General features: G+C 36.7%; 1 protein-coding gene across 1 annotated transcript in view; it reads right to left on the reverse strand.

Moving 5' to 3' along the window:
- LOC111154952 (RNA binding motif single stranded interacting protein 3) overlaps positions 1 to 12,057 on the reverse strand; it is a gene marked incomplete at its 3' end in the record, with an annotated part of 1,272,548 nt that overhangs the window by 61,145 nt on the left and 1,199,346 nt on the right. The window contains exon 10 of the mRNA XM_022514916.1: positions 1,589 to 1,627. Within this exon, the coding sequence (XP_022370624.1) occupies positions 1,589 to 1,627 (39 nt within the window). The remainder of the gene's footprint in view (positions 1 to 1,588; positions 1,628 to 12,057) is intronic.

Here is a 12,057-nt window from a genome sequence, read left to right on the forward strand (position 1 = left end):
CTGCTGCCCTCCCCCCCCACTGGTGCTGTCTCACTCTCAAATAAACAAATCCTTTAAACACACACACACACACACACACACACACACACACACACACACACACCCACACACACACACACACACACCCTAAGTCTAAATTCTTCTCAAGATGGGGCCTCTGTCATGTGACCAATGGGAGACTGGTTCTAGGCTGAAGACTCTTGAGAATGGGCCTGTCCAGGATACAGCTCATAATCCATGGTTGGGCTGGCTACTGGAGAGGGCAGTTGTAAAAGTTGTCCATTGGGGATGAAATTTCTCTCTTAGAAACACTCATCTCCTTTCCCCTAATTTATTCAAGATGCCACACTAGAGATGGAAGGAAAAAATGGGCTTTATACTCAATAGAGATATTGTTTGTTTGTTTGTGAAAGATTTAGGATGAAATCATACCTTCAGCCTTCTAACCACCACAGATTGTTTAAATCCTAGGGGACTGGTAGGAAGCCTTTCTTAGTCAACCTCATGTTTTCTTCTTTTCCTTGTACTTATTTTCCAGTAGTGCTCAGAGACCAATGTTATTTAGCCTTTCTTAAATTATGAATTGTCTTAAACATTCTCTTCTTATGTCATGTTTGTTCTGGAAACTTTAGGTAAGGATTTTTAATTTCTCCCATTTTATTTGAATTCCTTATGGACTATAGTTAACAAATCAGCTCTAGCTAGGAACATAGTAATTATCAAAAAATTCTACCTTTTTGTTGAATATGCATGTGATCATTAGAAAGCCTAAGTTGGCTTCTTGCTATATTTTACACCTCTATTCCATCTTTCAGGAGATGGAAAAGAACTAAATAGATGGCAATACGGTTTTGTGGAAAGAATATATATTTTGGACCTGGGTTCAATTCTTAACTCTGTTTTGTTCTAGCAGTGTGACCTTGGGCAAATTATTTAACCTGTTTGAACCTCAGTTTCCTCAACTATTAAATGATTTAGTAATACCTACCTCATCAGATTGTTGTGAAATTTAAATGAGATTACGTTTGTAAAGCGCCCAGCACTGTGCCTGGAGACAAGACACATACATAAATATTATAATACAAAGCAACATGTGGTAAGTGCCATATGAGTGGAATAGATGAGGTATAGAGGAGAGAGGCCGGGAATGATCAGGGAAGCCATGTAGAGGACATACAAATGAGTTGAACCTTGAGAAACGATTAGGATTCCCACAGATGGAGATGAGAAAGGGAGGCCAGCTCAGACAAAAAGAATAGCATGGAAAAGATATAGAAACAAAAAGGGTAAGATGAATGATTCACTTGCAGTAGAATATTGTGGTGCAGGGGCAGTGGGAATTAAGACTCAAAAGGTGGGAGAACCTTCATTGCCTGGCTCCTTGCGGGGAGCCACTTTTTTGAGTAGGGAAATTATACCATCAAAGAGGGATTGGACAACAAGAAACAGCATGAGCGCCCTGGAAAACAGAGGGTAAATCCAGAGCGATAAGCAACTGGAGTAGGCACTTGGTGACAGGAAGGTGGAGAGAATCTAAGGTGACATTATCATTGCAAAAGGGTAGAGAATGAACACAAGATTCACCTACTTCACGATTTTGCCTAGGGACAGTCCTGCCTCTGAGTACCTTTGGCAAGAGGAGACAAGAGATAGTTTCAGGTCATATGCATTTGGAACATTATGGGTAACAAAACAAGGCATGGGTTAAACAAAAGGTTGTTTAAACTTAACCCACTGGCTGAATATTGTACCACAGTACCTAATACTTGGCTGCACCTGGTTTTCATTTCATGTGTAACAGATTGTTGAGTTATAATTCCAATATAGTCTTAATGCAGATTTTGCATTCAATTTCCTTTTGTTTCTTTCCACAAAGGTAAAAAAGAAAATCAATTTTGCTGCCCTGTCTAGCCACCTTTATACTAAGTGAGAACCATGAAATCATCATTATGTAATTACCAAATTTTATGGCATGTTTACAAACTCCAGAGTCACACAAAACGTAAAATAACTTGGAACAAAACAAAAATGTCACACCACATATGTAGCAAAGTGATGTTTAATCCTGTCTCTCTCTTTCAAAAGAGCTTATTAGATTCACAAATATTTTCCATTTTTCAAGTTTACATTATTCAAGTATTGGAAGCATTTGCAATTTATTTAAAATAAAAGGGAGCATTTTTGTCATTTTCCAGCAGCAGCTGAGTTTTTGCTTAGTATTTCAGCCATAATATAGGATATTTCTAGTCCTCTCAGACAGAATCTATATTATAAGAGCTAAATATTTTAGAAGAAATTTTAAAATACAGTTTACTGGAATAATTAAGTTATTTAATTATTTTCAAGGGACATAGGGATTTCACTGAGACATACCTATTTGTCTTAGGAGCTAGATATTTGATTTTCATAAAATTAAAAGATCAGTAGGTTAAATGAAGAGGTAATAATCATGAAAATGCTGCTTAAAATGTGCTAGGTGGAGCATAGGCACTAATGGTTCAGAAAGATCCTCTGGACTGGAATGCTTGGTCTTATTGGAGGAGCTGAGCATCATTGACTATAACAAAACCAAAGAGAAGATAGACTGATAGAATTCATTTTACAATTTTTGAAACTATTTTTATATTGTCATGTAAATGGGGATCAAAGAGTTTGAGGCAATAAACTTTATACAAACAGATCTACACTGTAATTCTTGGGAAATTGAGACATCGATGCTTCAGTGTAATATTTCTCTTTTTTCTAAATTCTGCCTTGATAGATGATGCATCATAATTGTATGAGTAAAAATGAATAATCACAAGAATTTCCAATTTTCCATAATCGGATTTAGAGCACCACTTTAGTACATACAGAGTAAATATTATATATTCCAGTAAATATGATATGCTAAATTAGCACAAGATGAGTTTGGGAAACCAAGGAAGAAAAGGATAATGTAATTTTCTGGATATTATCTTGAAAGAGTTTATTTCTTGTGACCAATTTTAACAATATTTATACCTGTTAATGGGTTATAATTAAAAACTCCATAAATAAAATAAGGTGACTTTAGAGGTGATATGGGTACAAGGGCTTGAAAATCATAATGTGTTATAAATGTTTAGGTCTGTTATAGTAGCAAAACCTCACTTAACTTTGTTTATATTTATTTCCCAGTATTTCTCTTTAGAAAACATGTCTTTTAATGAAGAAATCCTGATACAAAATTATATGTAAGATATGGGACAAAAATTAAAATTTTAAAAATTAAAAAAAAAAACTCTAGAAATAGAACAAAAATTCAACAATGTTAAATGTCAAAATATTAGAGTGTTATAACTATTAAATGATTTTTTTCCTTTCACATATTTTTATTGACTTTCTGAAGCTGTATAAATAGAATTATTTTTACAAAGGGGAAAATCCCTTTAATTTTCATTAAGGAGATATAATTTTCATTATATCTTCTATAAATTGTTTTTAATTTTTAAAATTCAGGAGGAAAAACAAAAGGCATATCATTTGTAAAAGTGATATAGATGACAGGCCTAATTCAGGGATAAGCTTGAAAATGTCAGGAAGCATTTAGCTTTGCTAAGTCGGTAGAGTACAGAAGATCTGGGATGGAATGGGAATTGCTACAGCCAGAAGGATCAATGTGAGAATGGGCGGAAGGTTAAGAATAAATCCTAAAAATTCAGGGTTAATGACACAGTGATTCTAGTGATGGAAGCTAGGAAGGATTCATAAATCCAAATGGCCAAACTGGCTGAGAAACGGAGGATTCCATAGGTGAAAGCAGGAGTGTAGATACCCAAGATATTCAGAGGAACAAATAAAACCACCAGAAAACCACAAAATGATCAATACCAAGTAAAGTTTTTTGGCCTAAGAAAGGATTTTAAATCTCTTTCCTGTTTAAAAAAAAAAAAAAAAAAAAAAAAAAAGGAGCTAATTCTAGGAAATATGCTCAGGGCAAATTTGCTGAAAGTGGATTAGAGAAGATGGGTAGGGTTTTGCCAGCAATGGCTTTGGTGTCGTCTCGTGATGACTGAATGGGGTGTTTCCCCAGGCAGATGCAGTCAACCATAGAAAGCAGGTGTCTGCTCTCTCCTCCTCAAGGGATGTTGCCCAGGCTATGTGCAACCACTCCCTCTCCTAAAGAGAAGATGAGGGACAAATGAGACTGTAGATGAGGATGTTGCCAAAGCTACCAAAAGAAGATTATGCTACTTGGTCATGGGATAAAACAGAAATGTCCTGTTAATTGTTCTGTAAAATATGTCCACCAACCTATGCAATGGCTCATATTACATTCTCTAAATTTCATAACTTCTAAATCTAAGGAAGATATTTATTCCAAATCATATTAGATTACTTTGCATCATTTGACCAGTGATGACCTTCTTCTTCTTCTTCTTCTTCTTCTTTTTGTTAAAGATTTCATTTATTTATTTGACAGAGAGAGAAATCACAAGTAGGCAGAGACGCAGGTGGGAGATGGTTGGGGGGAGCAGGCTCCCTGCCAAGCAGAGAGCCCAATGCAAGGCTTGATTCCAGGTCCCTGAGATCATGACCTGAGCCAAAGGTAAAGGCTTAACCCACTGAGCCACCCAGGCGCCCCTGATTTCCTTCTTCTTTCAACATTCCTTTCTCTTGGATTCCCTGTGAGCCTAGTTTTCTTCTGACCTCAAAGAGCAAATTGTCCTTGATGCTACTTGCAGCCCCCCCCCCCCCCCCCGCCCCTTTGAGATGCCTGCAGGTACTCAGGGCCCTCTTTTCTGCTTCTGCACTGTGATGACATTCACTTTCCAATCCAAACTATTTATTATTTATGTCTCAGTGATTCCTGAATCTTGGTCTCAATCTCAAGTATCTATACTGAATTCCACACATTTATTGTGAAGTTAAATTACTAAATTGAATGTATGGTCAGCAACTTTTTTTCAACTTATCATTTCTGGTTTGTGTGTTTACTAATAAACATCATTTTTCAAGTTATCATTTCTGGTTTGTGTGTTTACTAATATCCTTGGGCAGAGATACCCTCTTCTGCCTCTGCTTGCCACTCCCTTCCAATCCATCCACACCATTGTTCTGTGAGGATTGCTCTTGTGATACAGAAAACATCTCAGTCCTTGCTTGGTGAGTGGAGATGGGGGAAGGGTTGGGATTGCTGAGAGAACTTCCCAATACAGCAGGGAAGCCAGTGTACCTGAACCAAATCATGAGCAAGAGCTTAGGAGAAATCAGAGACAGCCAGAACACCTAGAGGCCCCACAAACCCAAGTTACTAACTCGGAGTGCAGAGAAGACTGTGAAAAGTCCTTTTGATATCGTCAGGGGTTTGTCAGAAATCAAACAAATGAAATGCAGGGGATTTATCACTTTAAAAAGTAGCAAAGACAGGCAGAGAATAGAGAAAATTCACCTCTCTATGTTTGGGGGAAGAACATTAAGGGAAGTCATGTTGTTGTTTATATACTCTGTCATCAGAGCATTTGTCCTTCTTGGCTTTTACTGAAGCATTCTAGTCAGGCAGAGAATTTCTCCCTTATATGGCAAAAAAGAGGGACAAGACAAAAAGATGCAGACAGAATTAAGGCTGGAAGGCTGAGAAAGCCAATGGCTGCACAAATAAAAAGTCATCAAAAGGGAAACAGAAGGAAAGCTATGATGTGGCTGGCTGAAGTTCTCAAAGCTCTGGTCTGACTTTGTCATTAAAACCGAAGTTAAATTAAGTCTTGATTGATTATTATAAAAGAGACAAGAGAACATTACCATATTATGTAGGCACTTCTGTTTCTATCTCAATCTGAATAACTGAACTTCATAAACTCCAAGACATTGTGTGTGTGTGTGTGTGTGTGTGTGTGTGTGTGTGTTTCACATTTTACTGTCTGTGAAATTGGGGCTTACACGATGATTGATGGCATTCGAGTTTAGAAACTTTCTCCTCTTTTTAGTGATACTTAGAATAATATTTCATCTTTAATTGATGGTATTATAGAGTCAATGATGTAGTGTATATACTGTTAAAACCCCACCATAACACAGTAAGTAAGGTGAAAAATATAAAATGTTGAGGTTGCTATGAGGTTTGCCTGTGCAACTGAATGGGTTGGAGTTCCATGTATCTGACTAATTGATTTATATTCTCCCAGGGCCCAGCTGTAGATTGATGCTATATGGAGCTTGTAAGCTGTGGCTTAAATATTGATGGGGATAATTCTGGCACTCGAGGCAGCCTGGGATTGCCAGGACAGTGCCAACAACTCCAGAAATCTCTCAGTTGGTTGATACCCCCACTTAGTTGCCATGGAGACTGGTTCAAGGGAATCAGAAAACATGGAGATCAACTATCAGCCTTTCTCCTTATAATTCTTGGTATAATCTTCCCATCCTTCAGCACCTCATAAACCCCATGCCCCAGCCTCCTCTCCAAGAATATAAGCATGTTTTCTCATCCTCTTTTTTTGAGAATGGAGACTAGGAAGATGTCTAGAGCTCATCATCAAATGCATCATATCCAGAGTTATACTAGTACAGGAATTTACAAGATCTGCTTTTTATCTTTAGTGATCATAGGTTAGAAAATATGGGCCCAGCAGCTTTAAAACAAGAACACTTAACTGAGTAAGAAAGTTTCTATGTTATACTACTGAGCATTCAAGTTATTGTGCCAACCAGGAAGATTTTTTTGAGATTATGAGTATCATTCACCTTGAGCCTGCTCTCTAAATTGTCAGTAAAGCACATGAAAGAAATAAGAGTACATTTGGTGGGCTGGCTAACAAATTCACTTGCAGGTGTTGCAATGCATCATAACAGCTCTTTTTAAGACCACATATGGAAAGACTCTTCTTCAGTTCAAGGTTAAAAGAACTATTTGCAGAACCTGGCAATGTTGTTAGATATATCTTAATTTTTTCCAAGGTCCCATTAAAGAAAATAATTGGACAGTTAAACGCCAAGCATCATGATATACCCAAAGGAAATTGCGAACTATATAGATGATTTTTCTACCTTCATGGAATATGGTCAAAGATAACGTGAATCTACATCCTTTTACTGCTAAGTTTTAAAATAGTTCCTTAGATATATTATTTTTCTTAAAGTATTTTTTATTTCTAATGGTTCATTGGGGCAATACTTCAACTCCATATCTCTGAAACATAAATTTTCTAATGTTCGGTGTTGTAAAATTAAATTGCAGTCAATACGGCTCCAAAGCTAATAGAAATGATATATTTCTGGGCCTTGTCAGGTTCTTCTTATACTTAATAAGAAGGATGTTGACTGGTGACTGATCAAAGGGTTTGTGAGCTGGGTGTGCTATTCCAAACAGAGCCAACTGAAGGTAAAAGGGACACATGGTTAAGTTGTGTCTTGTCTTCCTCGCTGATAAGAATTCTCAAAGTGTGTGCTATACAGCAGCATTGGTAACAGCTAGTGACAGCCAATGTTTTCATAAACTCAACAAAATATTCTGTTCGGAGTATTCTTCATAAATGGTGACCATAGGGATAACATTTTTCCTCCAGATTTTATGCAACCTTTTTGCTATTACTTCTATAGCCATCTATGTGCTCTTCAAGATCAAATATTTACCATATAAATGTGAATCATTTGGATTTATAAAGTAAAGAGCCGATATAGCTTTCTCCTCTGATGCAGGTAGGTGGGTAAATAAGAATTTTTTAAGTGACAATAGAAATAATTCAATGTGTTAGGCTGATGACTAAGCTAAGGAAGATATATGAAGCTTTACACTGCATCAAATGTTTAGTGATCTTTACAGAGTAATTACAAGCCACTGGTCACTCATGGACTCATTCAATTCATGAAAATAGGATCAGAGCTTTTTCTAAATTCCTTAAAATTTTACACTTTTTGGTTGAGTGGAGTAAATCTATTGTCTTTATTGATAACAACTGACAACTGACTCTAACAAAATTCTCCAAATAAAGACCGTTAAATAAAGACAGTTGGCTGCATGCATTGGTACCGTTATTTTTGACACTTTCGCACATTGCTTTTTACGTCAGTGGAAGAGACATAAACTTAACCAGTAACTGGCTTTCACTTAATAACAATCATAAAACAAGATACAATTGATTCTTGTTATTAGCAGCAATTATATTCTATAAAGTCACCATAAACACCGAATTATGAATACAACTCATTGTCTCTAGAGTAAATACAGTGTTAGTTTCCTACAAGCCTCTGTTCACAACATTTTCATCAACTAATTAATATACAACCTTGTTTTAGTTGTGTTTTTGTCTAAGGACACCTTATTAAATAAATATTTTTGACTCAGCAACAATGAACTCAAAGCCAACAGCACTGGAAGTCATGCTTAAACAAAGCTTATCTCCATTTTTTTTTCATATTGTCTCCATTAGACACATCATGGATTTCCTGCACTTAGAAACACTAGACATTACTTCAGCACTACACTTGAGGGCCCTTTTAAACAGTGAAATCACCAATGAAAACACAAACATGCAAAAAATGTGATCCTAAATAAAGCAAGAAAAGAACTCTTATTAAAAGGGTAAGAGTTGACAAAATAAGGCAGAGAACATCTCTTGTTCAACTTCATCTGGGACTGTGTGTGCTTGGTGACTCAGACTTTTTTAAGTTTATTATTTGAATTTCAGTAGAGTTAACACACAGTGTTATCTTATTCAGGTATAAAATATAGTGATTCAATAATCATATTTTACTCAGTTCTCATCACAGTAACTTTACTCTTTAATCCCCAGCTGACACAAACTTTTTAATGCTTTTCACAAATGATCATGAAAACACCATGAGTATTAATTCTGGGTTACAAATAAATTTTAGCAAGTAGGTAAACTTGCAAATATGGAGCCCATGAATAATGGCAGTCAACTGATTTTTTAAAAAATATTCATTTATTTATTTGATGGAGTGGAGGGAGGGAGAGTTGCCGGGAGGAGGAGAGGGAGAGGGAGAGAGAGCATCTTAAGCAGGCTTCATGCCCAGTGCAGAGACCAACAAGAGGCTCACTTTGATGACCCTGAGATCATGACCTGAGCCAAAACCAAGAGTTGGACGCTCAACTGATTGAACCACCCAGGAGCCCCTCAACTGTATCTTCTTTCAAATGACAATTTCATGAGTCTGAGTCTTTGAGTAAATGAAAGGCAATTTTATAAATGGGATTAGTGCTACTATTTATGAGAATTCTAAAAATTCCTTTCACAAAAGAATTTGGTAATAATACTCTTGAAATAGATTAGAATATGGAAAGTTAACAATCATTGACATTCAGCACTCTGAAGCCATAAAATGTACAAGAAAATTCCTGTTTCCCAACTCTTTGTTAAATCCAGTAGGTCACCTGTTGTGGCATTGGCATGTTTCTTTGTAAGAGATAATTGCTTTGAATGATACTAGAAAATCCTTGTGCATAAGGAATACTTTTCACGGCCACAGAGATATAGAAGCACCTTCTATATCCAAAATTAATTGCTATTATGTGCCAGAATAGGTAGGTTAATAATTCATTTTCCTTCTCTTGAAAAACATCAACTATGTAATTCCACAGTTCTCCACAGTGGCTCAATTTTTTCCTTGGTATCTAGCAATAGTCCATATTTTCTTTTACCTTTCTTTCTTTTTTTCTCCATCTAAGTCCCTCTCACCTTGACAGCTCCTGGCTTTTATGATTACATGACCTTCAAGAGAAAAGTGGCTAGAAATTTGAACACCACCTAACGGTTCAATGCTAAATAGTGTTTGGAATGCAGGTGATGATTTGGAATGTGATCTTTTAAAAGCCTTAATAAAATGTGGGTCAAAGGGAAAATAAATTAATTTCTACTTGTTTTATAAAATATTTTATTAAATAAGTCAAAATACAGTTGGAAAAATGATATTGGTAGCAGATTTCCTTTCAAATGAATGTTGTATCAATTAAAAATAATCCCCATTTGGAAAATAAGTAGACATGACATGAAATTGGAAACCAAGGACTCAAGCATTTGAGTCATAAGAAACATACAGAAAAGCTGGCTTTCAGATTAAAAAGTCCTGAGTTGTGTTGATGATATTATGAGAGTGATAATAATAGCTAATACTGAAGTGATTCTAATTTTCCAGGAGCTATGCTCAGGGCTTTACCCTCACCACTTCATTTAACCCTCCCAATCACCAAATATGCATTTTTAACCATGAGTTTTGTCACCCAGCTCAAAGGCTGTGGATTTGTGGTTGAAATGCTCAAGTTTGCCCCCTAACCACAAAGGCAGACTGTCTGGTAAAATATGAAGAATAGCAAAGAATACTGAGCACATCACAGATGCTGACACACATGAATCCTTAAAATTCAGAAAGAATTATTATTCTCACTAGGTGCACTAGAGAGAAGGACACAAGATTGACTCTATCACACCCAAGCTCCAGTTGCTCCTCTAAATATTATTCTCTCTGTGCCATTCCGTACCCAGGGGTATAGGGGCATTTACTGGACAAGTAAGGAGGTGGAACTTTTCAACTCTGGGGTAATTTTTCTGGTTTGTAAATGCATATAAGTCAGTTTCTCAGTTACCTACACCAAAAAGCAAACACATAATCAATCAAACAGTTAATAGTAACAAGACAAGTGTGCACTGACATTCTTGTGGCTGCTACTTTTGTTATTTTTATATTTTTATTCTGGCTTTGGTTTTCTTTCACTGTAGTGTAAGGGGATAGAGCTAGTTATAGTCAGTGATTGTACTTCCGTGGTACTAAATTATATTCTACCCAATGTTTAATTGTGTACTTTACAGGCAGGGAAGATCTTTGCCATTTTAGGTTCCAAAGGGATGGGGGAATCTGTGTGTATGTTTATGTCATGTCCATTATGTCCAGACCTGTGTGTCCTCTCACATAGGGTACACTCAGTAAGTGCTCATTGACTGACTGAATGTTTTTTGTTTAAACTGCTCCTTTTATTTTAAAAATCTATTTCTAACAGAATGCTTCTCTTTAAAAGATAATTTCTGCTAAAAGGAGTCATATATTGAGAAAGTGAGAAAGCAAATAGGAAACATAAGGAGATAGAGGGGTTCTCATGGTAACAGTACAGTTCTTTTTAAAGTTTTATTATTATTTTTTTAAGATTTTATTTTTTTGACAGAGAGAGAGATCACAAGTAGGCAGAGAGGCAGGCAGAGGGAGAGGGGGGAAGCAGGCTCCCTGCTGAGCAGAGAGCCAGATGCAGGGCTCGATCCCAGGACCCTGGGACCATGACCTGAGCCGAAGGCAGAGGCTTAAGCCACTGAGCCACCCAGGCGTCCCAACAGTACAGTTCTAATATACATTCAGGGCAAGGGGTCTTCCTTATACCTCATTATGTCCTGGGGACACAGCATAAAGTACAAGTCATGGAAGGAGCAAACGCCTTTTGACAAGAGTAGTGGTGATTATGGTGATGGAGACACAGCTGAAATTCAGAATTATGATGAATTCTGTGTGTACTCACTTTCTTTCAGAAAAATAAAAACAAAAGCAAACATAAAAATTTAGATATGGATCTCAAAGGAAACGTTTATCTTGAGTGGGAATATAGGATGTAACTTTTGTTATGGATGGCTATCTACTTAGAAATCTAAAAAAGGCATCTTTGTCTCTATCATAAATGGATTTAGTCAGAATGAATAATTACTCCTACTACCTTGAGGCAGTATGAGGAGGAGGCTGGATGTTTGGAATCAGGTTTATCAACTTTGTCTGCTCTCGGCTATGGACTTCGTCACAGTATGAGAAATCCCATTCTCCCACCTTATCTTTGCAGGCTTTCATTCACTTACTGGCACTAGAGAGAATTTTTATTAATAGTAGCTGTGAATGGACAAGAGTTATAAAACTTTAAAGCACAGGGGAAATTTTCATCCATCACTGAAAACGAGTTGATTTCAGGTATGAAAATAGACAACATATTATCTGGGTTATAGATAATCTGGGTCATAACAGATCACATAACTTTAGTTGGCTGTGATAAAACTGATAAACTTAGGGCGCCTGGGTGGCTCAGTGGGTTAAAGCCTCTGCCTTTGG

The sequence above is a fragment of the Enhydra lutris genome, unplaced genomic scaffold (assembly GCF_002288905.1).
Source record: "Enhydra lutris kenyoni isolate GAN:26980312 unplaced genomic scaffold, ASM228890v2 scaffoldscaffold39, whole genome shotgun sequence".
NCBI lineage: Eukaryota > Metazoa > Chordata > Mammalia > Carnivora > Mustelidae > Enhydra > Enhydra lutris.